Source organism: Microtus oregoni, unplaced genomic scaffold, assembly GCF_018167655.1.
Source record: "Microtus oregoni isolate MIOR12 unplaced genomic scaffold, Mior012 000010F_ref0000083, whole genome shotgun sequence".
In the NCBI taxonomy this organism is placed as follows: domain Eukaryota; kingdom Metazoa; phylum Chordata; class Mammalia; order Rodentia; family Cricetidae; genus Microtus; species Microtus oregoni.
The window spans coordinates 40,824,622-40,838,270 of record NW_024543069.1 but is presented as its reverse complement, the minus strand read 5'-3'; the positions used below and the strand labels follow the sequence as shown (position 1 = coordinate 40,838,270).

The 13,649-nt window shown below is 44.1% G+C and overlaps 1 protein-coding gene across 1 annotated transcript in view; it reads left to right on the top strand.

The window, feature by feature from the left end:
• Ccdc39 (coiled-coil domain containing 39) overlaps window positions 1–13,649 on the top strand; it is a 32,198-nt gene that overhangs the window by 9,182 nt on the left and 9,367 nt on the right. The window contains exons 7-12 of the mRNA XM_041658923.1: window positions 4,396–4,587; window positions 7,055–7,158; window positions 7,780–7,912; window positions 10,151–10,345; window positions 11,163–11,327; window positions 12,914–13,051. Of these exons, the coding sequence (XP_041514857.1) occupies window positions 4,396–4,587; window positions 7,055–7,158; window positions 7,780–7,912; window positions 10,151–10,345; window positions 11,163–11,327; window positions 12,914–13,051 (927 nt within the window). The remainder of the gene's footprint in view (window positions 1–4,395; window positions 4,588–7,054; window positions 7,159–7,779; window positions 7,913–10,150; window positions 10,346–11,162; window positions 11,328–12,913; window positions 13,052–13,649) is intronic.

Sequence of the window (13,649 nt, the reverse complement as noted above, 5' to 3'; positions counted from 1 at the left end):
GAATAGAAGAAATAAACAGCGTCTCATCCTCTGTGAAAACAAAATAAGAAACTCCTTTCCAAAGTATCATGTCCTTAGATCCAAATTTCAAAGCCAAGGCATCAAAACATCCATGTTGGATTAGCTCAGCAGCATCTACAAATAAATATCTTTTAGCAGCTGTTGGTCCTTCCTCAGCATTCAAACGATTCAAAGAGAGCATAATAGCATACAGTATCAAAATTCTCTGTATATTTTCCATCTTTGTGCAGCTTTGTTTTAACCTCTATTTTGTTTATTTTTACTTTTAACTCTTTGCTTTTTGAGACAGGTTCTCTGTATCTTTGACCTGAAGTAACTCTGTAGACCAGGCTGTCTTTGAACTCTCAGAGATCCGCCTGTCTCTGCCTCCCAGGCATTCGGGATTAAAGGTGTACACTACTACACCTTGAACTCACAGAGATCTGTTTGTCTCTGCCTTCTAGGCACTGGGATTAAAGGCGTGTGCTACCACACACAACAACTCTCTTCCTTTTTTTATGTTTTTTACTTTAAGAACTTCAACTTTTAGTCTGCATATATTTTTAACACACTTTAAACCATTCAGAAATTTTCTCTGTCTTTGAATCTCTCTTTACTGTATATCTCTCTTTTTCTGACCACATGAGTCTTTAATTTACCAAGCGATCTCAGTAGGACTAAAGGCGTGGCTTTGCCAGCTAGATCCAGTCCATTCCTTAGCTTTCCAGCCTCATGGCTGAGGTACTGGCTGTAGCCATGTTTACTGGATGGCATTTCAAGGTCCCTGCCAGCAAGTGAGCTACAACAGACAACACTCAAGTCCTCTCTCTCGGTAGCCGGCCCTCCTGCCTCAAACAGTCAGAGTTTGCCCTGGCAGGATGGCCCAGAAAGCCGGCATTTTTAAACGGTGCAGCTTTTTTCCTGCTACGGCTGAAAACCGAAAAGCATGCATTCAGCTTTTCGTCAACATCATTTAAGTGTTTCGTGGCAGGACCTCTTAATGAGCTGCAGGTTTTGCAGCTAAAGCTGAGTCAGGAAGCCTCTCTTAGATAAGGCGCTTGCTTGCCTCTAGCAAGCAGAGCAGACCCGAGAACACAGCGAGTCTAGTTGCCATCAAACAAATCGTAGCACTTTACTCCAAATGCTCCATTCAAAAGCTCTGTCTCCTGCAGGAGCCAGATAGAGATCGCAATGGCAGCACAGCCCCAGGAAGTCGCGCTTTAAAATGACACAGCGTTTTTTCTGCTACTGTTGCCGAATCAGGAAATCTCTCTACAGCATGCCACCAACAAACAGCAAAAATCTGTGTTAAACTCTCTTTCCCTTATTTTTAAGCCTTCTCAGGTTTTTTAAGTGGGTTTAGTCCATCACGTGGGGCGCCATAATGTAGTAATAGGGGCGGCGGGGCTGCTTCCCCAGCACCCCGGCTGTCTGCCCGGCTAGCTTATGCCCGAAATAACAACACACAAACTGTATTCATTTAATCACTGCTTGGCCCTTTAGCCCTAGCCCTTACTGGCTAATTCTGTTATCCCGATCAACCCATCTCTAATAATCGGTGAGCACCGGTCTTACCGGGAAAGGTTCAGCATGTCTAACCTGGCGGCTTGCTTCATGGCGTGTGTCTGCCCGGGAGCAGGGCATGGCGTCTCTCTCAGGCGTGTGCTCCTGAGAGAGCTGTGGAGTCTCTGACCTCACTTCCTCTTCCTCCCAGCATTTTGTTCTGTTTACTCCTCCCACCTATCCTCTAACCAATAAAATGGGCCAGGGCAGTGCCTTTATTAGCCAATGACCTTCCTCCATCAGGTGGTCTCTTAGTCGGGATGTCCCCTTTGCCGGTAGCTTTCTTCTCAGTACGGGCCAGCAGCCGTTGCTTCTTCTCCTGCTTTGTCTCCGGCCTGTAGTCGTGTGCAAGCTTAAGGAGCTGGGTAGCTATAGAGGATGGCCCCCTGCCGCTGCAGCCGAGTGTAGCGGGGCCATTTGACGAAGCGCGTGAGATCTCTCTTGGGCTGGATGTCCTGCCCAGTGCCAAAGGGCTTAGGCCTCTTCTCAAACAAAGGATTCACTACCTCTCTGGCCTTCTGTTTCTTCATGATGGTGGGAGCCCGGGCCACCTTTCCCCCTAGGTCTTCTTTCCCTTGGGCATCTTGCTTAGCTGGAGGCGAATCAATTTATCAATTTGTATAATGTTAGTTGTATATATGTTTTCCTGGCTGACAGTTTGGTATAGGACAACCTATTGGTGTGCTCTTCCTTGGGGAAGACTATTTCTCCCACTCCCAGTGTTCCTTAGTTACCTGTAGTTCTTTATGTAGGGTTGGGAGCCCATGGTCTTTTACTCATCCACTTCGGTATGTCTAATTGTTATCCTTGGTCAGCTCATATTTGGGTTGTCAGGCTGGCAAAACTTTCCAGTTGTAGCTTTTGATGTTCCTAGGAGACACAGTCTCCGAGAAAACACACAGATCCTCTGGCTTTACAATCGCTCCACCCTCTCTTTCTCAATGTTCCTTTGGCCTTAGGTGTGGGCATGGACCAGGCTCCACAACTCTGCATTTTGATTGGTTGTGGTTTTCTGTACTGGTCTCTGTCCGTCACAAAGTGAAGTTTCCTTGATGAAGGGTGACAACCACACTTATCCTTGGGTATAAGAAAAAAAAATATTTAGCTGGACGGTGGTGGCACACACCTTTAATCCCAGCACTCAGAAAGCAGAGGCAGGCAGATCCCTGTGAGTTCGAGGCCAGCCTGGTCTACAAGAGCTGGTTCTAGGACAGGCTCCAAAGCTACAGAGAAACTCTGTCTTAAAAAAATTAAATAAAAATAAAAAAGAAAGGAAGAAAAATATTTAGAATGTACTTAGAGATTATATTGTTTTAGTAAAGTGATTGTACGTTTTCCTCCAACATCCATGACTTTACTGGCCCTGGGTAGTTGGCTCAGTTTCTAGTACTAGGAATGATTTTCCTTTTAAGTGAGCCTTAATTCCTATCAGTCCAACTAGGTTACTGCCAAGGCACGAATGCCTCCACTGCACCTTTACTGGTACCATGCCATGCTGGCCATTGATATGGTTCATAGGAATCGTAGATGAACTGTTGGCTGCTTCCCTCATTTGGAAGCTTGCATGGTGCCGTTTGATTCCATGGACGCCAGTTCTCACAGTAGAGACAATGCTCTCAGGGGTCATATGGCCAGCAGCTTCTGTTGGGAGGAGGTCTGCTCCTTTTCCTTGCAATACTTGACCTGTACACGAGATATGGAATTCTGAGGATTATTTTTATTAATATGACTTCAGTGCAATCAAAAAGCCTGTGAGGGCATTTTTTATTGAAGCCTCTAGTAATTTGAATGTAATTGACCCCCAATAATCTCACAGGGAGATGCGTTATTAGGAAGTGTCTCACTGTGGAGGCAGGCTTTGAGGTCTCATATATGCTCAAGATATCACTCAGTGTCTCAATACACTTCCTGTTGCCTTCTGATCAAGATGCAGCCAGCACCATGTCTGCCTGCATGATGCCATGCTCCCTGCCATGACGATAATGGACTAAACCTCTGAACTGTTAGCCGCCACTTCAATTAACTGTTTTCCTTTATAGGAGTTGCCATGGTCATGGTGTCTCTTCACGGCAATAGAAACCCTAATTAAGGCAAAACCAATAACAAAATGTATTTTCCTTTGATGTTTTTTTTTTGATACAGGGTCTCTTTTGTGTAGCCCAGGCTGGCCTTGAGCCATGAGCTCTGGGCTGCCTTCACTTTGGGCCTTGAGCTCTGGGCTTCACTCCACCTCCTGAGAGCTGGGAATAAAAGCATATGCTACCACATCTGGCCGAAAGTTACTTTTAAAAGATGAAAAATGGGTCTATACAGTATTTAGATTTCACTGAGGTCTAAGATTTAATGTGAAAAATAGTCAGTCCTATTTCCTTGTGTGTTTCTTTGCGGGGAGGGGGCATTCCCTTTCTGTATAAAGGCCTAAGCATTTCTGTGCTCTTCAGCAAGGTTCCAGAGAGAAAAGATAAATATAATGACATTCAATGATGTGAACTCATAGACATTCAGGGGTAGCATATTGATAGTCCATCTTATTTTTAGCCAGGTGTGGTAGCACACATCTTTAACCCCAGTTCTCTGAGAGGCAGAGGGAAGCAGATCTTTGTGAGATTGAGGTGAGGCTGGTCTTTACAGAGAGTTCCCGGTCACCCAGGGCCACAGCATGACCCTGTCTCCAAACAACTGTACACTCTCCATGACAGCAAAAAGTATTTTAAAGGCATTTTTTTTGTAAAAAATAAGTACTGAATATAAAAATGAAAACTAAATTCCTTTGTATTTCAGTTGGTACTTATTCAATAAATATTTAAATGCACGCATTCATTTCAATTCTAGATATTAGCAAGGATAAAGCAGGAAACAAGAGAAAAAGAAGGCGTGGTGAAAGAAAAGATCAAGTTTCTGGAAAATGAGGTTGGGAACAACGTAGAATATGAAAGAAGAATTTCTGTCGCCGAGCGTAAAGTTTTAAAGTGCAGGATGGAGTACCAGCGACATGAAACCAGCAGGAGTCAACTGAAGGACGAGGTGCGCCACCCAAACCCTGGTCATTGATGGCAAAGAGTGACCTGCTGGCTCTTTTCCTTAAATCTTTGTGTGTGTGTGTGTGCACATGTGCATGTATTTTCTTTTCTTTTTTCTTTTCTTCCTTCTTTTCTTTTCTTTCTATTTTGACAAGACTTCACTATGACCTGGCTGCCCTGAAATTTGCTATATAGACCAAGCTGGCGAGGAAATCACAGTTCTACCTGCCCGCCTCTGCCTCCCATTTAATGGGAATAAATGTATGTACCACCACAGCGCGTTTTTGTCCCTATCATGGGACTTCAGGGTACTTTGTTTGAGCCCTTGTACTGTGAGGCCAGGGGGTGTGCCCTAAACCTCAGGTCCTGCACAGGGATCCCTGCTGGGTACTGCCAGTGCTCCTTTGAGATCTAGTGTCTGTGAGATGTGAGGCTGATGTTTCCAATGACCCATCCGCACAGGGATCACCATGAGTGGGCATGCACGAGGAGTGTTGCTAGGGAATGTCTTGCCATGTCGGGCATGTGTGACATTTGTGCCAGCATCTGCCAGGGACCTGCTGAAGTTGTTTTCCATTTTAAGGGACAGTATTTCAGTCTGACCATAGGAGTAGTGATGGATGGCCTTGACGCAGAGAGAGCAGAACTTTTGTCCTCTGCTTCTTTTGCAGGTTCCACAACAGCTGGACTAGCATACGAGAGTTAATGACCCCTTCTTCAGCAACAAAAGGACCATCCTAACACTTCTGTTTTCAGTCCCTGCTATCTAAAGCTACCACTCCTTAGGCAAAAAGCAGAATCTTATAAACCATTTTATTATACAGTATATTGTACTTTCCTCTCGGATAGTTTTTTTTCTGCCAAAGAGCTAATTATGTAAGTTCCTAAAGAAGGTAATTTCTCCTTATGTTAGATGTCACCAAGAGCTGGAGAGCTTTAGCCATTGTAGGCAAGTGGACAGAGGCAGGCATCCCTGTTCCTGACTCACTGAGGTGTAAATCCCAGAGACCTGCCCATCCTCCAGATATCACAAATGAGTGGCTTTCGGGATGTTTGCGTAGCTGTGGGAATAGTCCCTGCTGGCTGACTGCAGAGCTGTTTCCATTTCTAGCATGTTTTTGTTACCCCTATAGCTTTAGGTCACTGGTCACTTTTTCTTCTCCCTTCTTTCGGCCCAACACCTGACATTGCCGATCAGCTTCCTGTCACTCTAGATTGGCCTCATCCATGTCTCTCATAGAGTGGGATCATGCAGTATTTTGTTCACGTCTTCAGGATGTCATCCTTTCTGTGTAGAACACTGTCCCATCATGTGGCTAGACGTCATAGTTTGCACACCAGTTCTTGGTGACTACAGCTGTTTGCAGTGTTAGCATGCCAGATGTCTTTTTGTGTCTGATTTTATTTAGTATACATTTCGGGTTTGTTGCTGTTGTTGCACATGGCTGGATTTCCTTCTTTTTAAACGTGGATAATATTCTACCGTACCCCCTGCCCCCCCCCCCCCCCCGCTATATTTTCTTTAGCCATTCATCTGATTAGAAACGCTTAGGCTGTTTGCCTGCCCTGGCGATCCTGAGTAATATTGTCAGAAATGTGGTGGAGTGTAGAGATCTCTTTGACATAGCTTTTATTTGTATGTAGGAGTGGGCTTACCGGAACGTCTGTTGGTTCTGTTTTTACTATCCTGAGGAATTCTCTCACTGGTTTTTTTTTTTTTTTTTTTTTTTTTTTTGACTAATGACACTGTCTTTGTGTGGCAAATGGAACATCATCACAGCCTGCTGATGCTGGCCTGTGTTCCCTTGGGCTCAGTGGTGCTCACCGTCTTTATGTACCTGTTGCTTGTTGATGCTTTCTTCGGGAAGATGCCTGCTCAGGACAATTGTTACGCTTCCACTGCCGTTGGGTGGCTTGGGTTGCTGGTGTATTTGGAGATGAGCCTTTTATCAGCTGTGGTTTGGGAGTGTTGTGTAGGTTGTCTGTGCACTGTGCTGCTGTCCTGAGTAGGCAGGAGAGTGTCAGGTGATGATTTTGCACGTTTCTGGTTGAGTCTTGAGGTCTTCCGCCTCCAGCTGCGCTTGTCTGGGTGTTCTGACAGGTTATCTGTTCACACCAAGTTGTCCAGAGTCATGTGACATGTTCCCCCTAAGCAAGTCTAGTGAGTAGATGATTCTCCATGTACTTTCAACTTGTAAATGGGGATATTGACCATTTTCTCATGCTATAAAAGAAAAAGTCATTTAAGATTTGATGTGGGATGCAAGAAGATCCTCAGATATGTGTTAATCATAAAAGTTGTTATTTTAGCCTATATTTTTCTCTTTGGTTTTTTTTTGTTTTTTTTTTCGAGACAGGGTTTAATGGGTGCTATTAACTTAGAATTAGAAGTAGGGAGGATGGCATTTCTCGGAAGTAAAATTAACTTATTGAATATGAATATGTAATTTTTTCTGTCTACTGGTTCATAGCTGGATACTTTAAAAATTACTCTCAATAGAACGTCCAGCGACTTAGAAGCTCTGAGGAAAAACATTTCCAAAGTAAAGAAGGACATCCATGATGAAACATCAAAGTAAGAAACTCCATATAAATATATTGTAAATATTAAATATGTTTATGGTCTATTTTAGAAAATTATTAATGGTTACAATTATTTTTATAAATACATGCAAGATTGTAACTGCTACATTCTTTTTTTTTTTTTTTGGCGTTAGGAATGAAACTTAGGGCCTTGAAGGTGGTAGATAAACACTTTACCACTTAGTGGTACCCCTGACCCCAGAACTTCACCTTATCTCACTGAGCTCCACCCTGTCGCTCTGAGCTCCACCCCAGCCCATTAAAGTCCAATCCAGGCCACTAAGCTCCACCCCAGAACACTGAGCTCCACCCCAATCCACTGAGCTCCACCCCAGCCCACTGGGCTCCACCCCAGCCCACTGGGCTCCACCCCAGCCCACTGAGTTCCACCCCAGCCCACTGAGCTCCACCCCAGTGCAGTTGCTCCATTATTAAACTCCAGCTTTTCTCTTTTTTTTCCAGCAGAGGCTCAGAGCAACACTTTTATAGTCTATTAGATTCATGATGGCAATAAAAATGTCTGCAGCAAAAGAAACAAGTATTTGTGTGTGTGTGGGTGTGTCAAATACCCATTTAAACGTGTTTTCTATATTTCCTTGTAAACCCTATTTAGGTTACAGAAACTGAAACATCACAATGAGATTGTGAAGAATAAACTGAAGACGATAACCGAGAAGACCATTTCTGTGGAGGAGAAGGCCACCAACATGGAAGACATGCTGAAGGAAGAGGAGAAGGTGGCCAAGGTCAGGCTTGCTTTGTGCATTCCCAGAACCACAGCAGTTTCCAAGAGTGAAGTGATGAGACTGTGGGGTCAGAGGGCTGTGGAGTCTTAAAGGGCCCTGACTCTGAGGGTGGCCGCACTCTATGCCCTGTAGCCGTCTTTTTTATCTTAGCCCATTTCTTTCCAGTGCCCATTGTGCCATGTTCCCCTACCTATGCCTGCCAGTGTGCAGATCCTGACAAGTGTCCCTGTTTTACAGCTTACTCTGCCCCATTGTCATCTTGTACGTATTTGTGATTAACTCTCTCCTCTCCATACATTTGTCCATGGCCAGTATTTGATCATTGTTTTAAACTCTTCCAGTCTGGCAGCGTTTTTGGCAAGTGGTTTGTGAAATGTACCATTTCATTCGTTAGATTGGCCTCTTCTTCCACCAGGCTCCGGCGAGCTAGCAAGAGTAAAGTTAACTTTTAAGAAACTGGAGAAGGTTGCCTTGCCGTATTCTCTTTGGAATACTGAAAATGGCATCGGCACTTCTGACATGGCAGCCCCACCTCTGACTTTTCCATATTTTGCAGAGGAGATGAGATAATGAAGACAGTGCAATCTGAGCACTCGATGAGGCTCATAAAATACAACTTCGCTTACATTTGATGACTCCTGGTTCCCCGATGTGTTCTGAGTTCCCAAGTAACAAAGTATTTGGCCCGAGTGGTTTTGAGTGTGAATCTTGCCTTTGTGTTTTGCCTTGCCTTAAGAACACGGTTTTCTATGGTGCAAATGTGGACAGCAAGTAGAGCTTCTGACAAAAAAATAAAAATAAAATAAAAAAATAAATCCCTGCAAGACTGAAAGTGTGTGAAATAAATCTTTTCATCACAGAGCATAATAAAAGTTGTGACCTTTAACAAGGCGGGTAACTGAGCTCACTGTGGCTGTAGTTATCTGTACAAGACTCCCACAAGATTGGCCCATCAGCAATGCATTAGGAATGGAGGACCCACAGGCCCAGCCTCCCAGAAAGACGGTTAGCAAGTCATGCCCATTAAAGGAGCTGTCAATAAGTTGCCCTTGCTCCAGTGAATAACTTTTCGCCTATTTGTTTGGGGAAAGCTCAATGGACTTTGTCATCGTTTAGTCCAGACTTTCAAATTCTGCAGAGCAATCCTTAAGAAAGTCTTGAGTTCAGGGAGAAGTGACAACTGCATGAGAAATGCCACATCCGTTACTGGTTATTTCTTGATTTGTGAAGATTTGTACACACTGGTCATGCGCTTGTTTTGTTTCACGTTGGGGTTCATTAGCTACAAAGGGAGAATGTGGCTCTGAGGGAAAATTCTCTCAGCGTTTGGAAGCAGTAAGCTGCAGTTGGTCTGGGTTTGGCAGGTCAAAGGGAAACTGAGCATGTGTTGGCCATCAAGCCTTGAGGTCACGGTAGGTCCTCTTAGAGAAGCGACAGATCAGAGACTTGCACAAAGGGACACCAAGGAGCGCACAGCCTCCTTGAAGGGCTGGGCCAGAAGTTTCCTGGGGGCTGGTTCCTACCAGTTCTCAAGAGCCAGCAGTTAAGTTTTCAGGAATATTGATAAGTTCACTGCTAAATATGGCAACCATTAAAACCCAAATTCTAAGTAGACTTATAGCTAAAAACAGTATATTCAACTAAGTAATAACTAACATTCATCATTTGTGAATTATACTCTATGATTAGCTGTGCGCTCAGGGTTAAATGACATCTCTTACATTGTCCCCTGTATGCTGGTTTGCTTCTGTATGCCACCTCCGTGGTAGTGTAAGTATACAAGTAGCTTGAAATTGCCCGCTGTGGGTGTGCTGACACCACAGGAGGAGTGTTTGCCCTTAGTCCCCATCCACTGGAGAGCGGATGGCTGTTTTCACCCTGATAGTGGCCCTAAGAAGTTCCCAATTGGACAGTATGATTTCCTCCTTTACATTCTCAAGATTATTCAGTGAACTCTGAACTCATGGGGTATCTTGTTCTGAGGCCAGGGATGGAGTTAGGGTGATAGGTTAGGGTGATGACACAGGAGTGGAAAATGACAATCTCATATGCCAGCCTAGGAGAAAAGAAATTTGGGGGAGGGGTGGAAGCTTAGGAAGACTTTCTGTTTTCAAGGGCTAAGTGTGGACGGGAGGGTCTCGTTTGTTTCTGAGCTCCTAAATGTTCACGTTCATGTAAACACAAAGCTTAAGCTATCTGAGTTCATTAACGGTCATATTTCTTACAACTTCTTACCAGGAAGTGGAGGTTCAGCTGAACATAGTGAAGGACGTGCTCTTTAAGAAAGTTCAGGAGCTACAGAATGAGACAATGAAGGAGAAATCCCTGGTCTCAGAGATCGAAGGAACCCGATCCTCCATCAAACATCTGAACCAGCGCTTGCGCAAGCTGGACTTTGAAACCCTGAAGCAGCAGGAAATCATGTACAGTCAGGTAGGCGCTCTTCTCCGTGGGTGTCCACTGTGAGGACTTGCCATGCCAGAGGTGGTCAAGTCACCCCAGTGCCCATGCAAATGGAGCGTTCCTCGATGGACAGCTGATGGCGACAGCTGGCTGCCATGCGAGGATAGCGGAGCCTCGCGAGAGCCTTAGAAGCTATTTTTTCCAATGTAAAAGGAACAGGCAAGGGGACAGACACTAGTGAGGAAGGGAGGCCTGTGCTTTAAAGGAACCTGGAGCAGTGGGAGCCAGAGTAGAACAAAAGAAGTCTGCAGACGAGAGCATCTCCCACCCGCCTTATCTCCTCAGTTTTGCCTACTTCATGGTTCTGTTTATTTCCTAACACCTCCCACTCACATCTTAATTTCTCAATCGAAAAAATTTATCAGTTTTGCAATGTCATGCTATCATAGATGCTAAAATAAAATTAAAAATCTAATTCATTATACACTGAGCTTTCCATGGTTACTGTGACAGGTGTTTGTTTTTTGTGTCCTTTGACAACTGTCCTGCAGGCATCCCACGCCTGTGCGTACAGATCCTGTGATTCCCAAGCTGCACCATGTTGTTCCTGGTGGTGTTTGTGTTGCTGTCCTACATTCTGACTGTTGAGCAGTCAGGTGTTGCAGACTGTTCCTCCCCTTATCCTAAAAAGGATTTTATCCTCATTTCCTGAAGGACCAAGTTGACTTTCCTAGCGAGTGGTGCTCAGAGCAAAGCGAGGAGTGCATGGGCTGCTTCTGCACTTCCATGGAGGTCTTGTTGCCTGGATACACACACCCACTAACTTCTTTTAAAAATCTTTCAACAGGACTTTTACATTCAGCAAGTTGAACACAGGATGTCACGACTAAAGGGAGAAATTAATTCGGAGGAGAAGCAAACCCTTGAAGCAAGAATCGTTGAACTTAAGAAGACACTGGATGAGAAAAAATCCACGCTTTCCCTTTTGGAAGCACAGATCAAGAAGCTGCATGTAACTAACTCCTCCTTCTAACGTGGTTTCCGTATCCTGCTGAGTGCTCCTGTTGTGGGCAGTGATGTCTAGCGACCCACACACATAACAGATGCTTGTATCCCTGGGCTCTCAGGATGTCACGGCGCTCTCCCGAGCTTTCACTCTGTATAGCTGCTGCATCATGTCCCTGCCATATGGTTTCGCTTAACTCTTGTAAATGCTTTGTCAAGATGATTTCCCTTCTTATAGGCAAAGACACTGTTCAGGGCTACACAGTGAGTGCATGGGGAGGAAGGATTTAAACTCAGATCCATTTGACTTAAAAGCATTCTTAACTGTTTAGGATATTGGGACACTCTACTTTTTGCCCCAGTAAAAAGTGCTACCAGGGAACTTTTTTCCCCCATGACTAATTTGTTCTCGTGCAGCTATGCAGTTACGTTTGAAACAACTACAGTTAGGCGGGAGGACAGTTCAACTTTAGGGAAGGGACTTGATTATGTCTGTTGTAAACCTCTGTTGAAGTTTTATGGTGGGAAAGGCCAAGGAGGGAGAATGGAATTTCTGTTTATGAGTACTGTGAAAGTTGGAAAGGCTGGTGATGAGTGGCCTCTAGTGGTCATAAGTAGAATTGCCTCGAGTTTCTTGAAGGCAAGACATTTAATTTTAACATGAACGAAACATTTGATTGGAGTTTATAGTTTGATAACATAGTTTTCAGGTGGGTACCTAGGTTTTCTGGAAAACAGCACTGACTTTGAGATCAGGCACACGTTTGAATGTCGAGGTTACATGGCTCCTGCTATTTGATCTTTCTTGAGCGTAGGTTTTCCATTAGCCAACAAGGGAAAAACAGGAACAATTCCTGCTGAGTACTCTCCACAGGTTTTGACCATTTAGAGTGGAACATGAGGACACGGGTGTGAAGAAACGAGAGGGCTTTTTTAGCTGTGCTGTATGGGGAGCCCCCAGTGGTCTTCCAGTCCCTAACCACCCCAGCTGCTCCCGCCACTATGAAGCTGGTTGGTGCACACGCCATTCTGTTCCCCATAGATCCCAGGTTAAGGCTGGCTAAAGCGCGGAGTGTTTGCTCTTCCCTGCAGTGGGCAGGCTGAGGGATTGTGTGTGAGAGTGAAGTCCCACTCTACTGGAGCTCTGAACCTTTCGGAGGGAGAAAACAGCCTCAGGTTGAAATGCTAACACGTTCATCTATTTTATTTTATTATTTATGATGTATGTCTGTGGGCTTGTGTGCCACTGTGTTTATGGGTCACTGGAACCATACTATTAACCGAGGGTCCTGAGCTCTCCAGACCGGTAGTGTTTTACCACCCGGCACTTGGTGCCCTGTAATGAGCTATTCGCAGGGTCCTATTTCCTCCTGAATGGTCAGCACCTTGAAAACTAGGCTGACTTGGAAGAACACATGATTCTTCTTAGAATTATTGATCTCACGCTAACCCCAAAACATCCCAAGTGATTGAACTTAGTGTTCTTGTGTGAATACACGTGGGGAGGTTGAAATCTCCAGCTGTTGAGACGTGACTCAGTGCAAGGCGTATCTACTTCTGTCTACTTATATACTACTTCCCTTCTATTTGCAGAATGATCTCTACTTCCTTAAGAAGTCAAACATCAAGAATAATGACGAGAAGCAATCTCTCATGAATAAAATAAACGAACTGCACCTTTTCGTTGACAGATCGGAGAAGGAACTGAATAAGGCTAGAGTTGCCAAACAGGTGCGCCAAATCTCCCTGCGCAGTTGATGAGTCACAGGCACCATAGCAACATGGGGATAGTAAAACAAGGAAGTAATTAAGGGGAAAATCGTGATATCCACAGTATTTAGGATTAAGTGTTAATGTGTATTATTTCCTCTTTTTAGAAGAATTGCCATTATGATGTTTTATTACAAATGTTTAATTTATTACACATGCTTCCTACATCAACTTTTCTTTAAACAGTAATTCTCCAGCACTTCCTCCAGGGATAGTTTATGAGCTCAGTATAACCTAAGTTTTTTTGTGATCTGGGGCTGTTTCTGATAATATGTGTAAGTGCTGTATCCATTGTGTTGTACAGTTGTTGGAGTAATTTCTAGCTGTGTAATTAAACTAAAAATAAGTATGTTAGAGACTTGAAACTATTTTAAACTCAAATTGTCCTCTAGATGGTTCCCTTAATAATCATCCACCATCCATGTGCAACTGTGGCTAGATCCTATTTCCAACTTGACGGGCAAATATGAAATCTCCGTGTTTTAATTTGTACTTTTTACTTGGTAATATTTTAATGATATTTATTTAAAGTTTTAAACATTGCATCACATTCCATAGT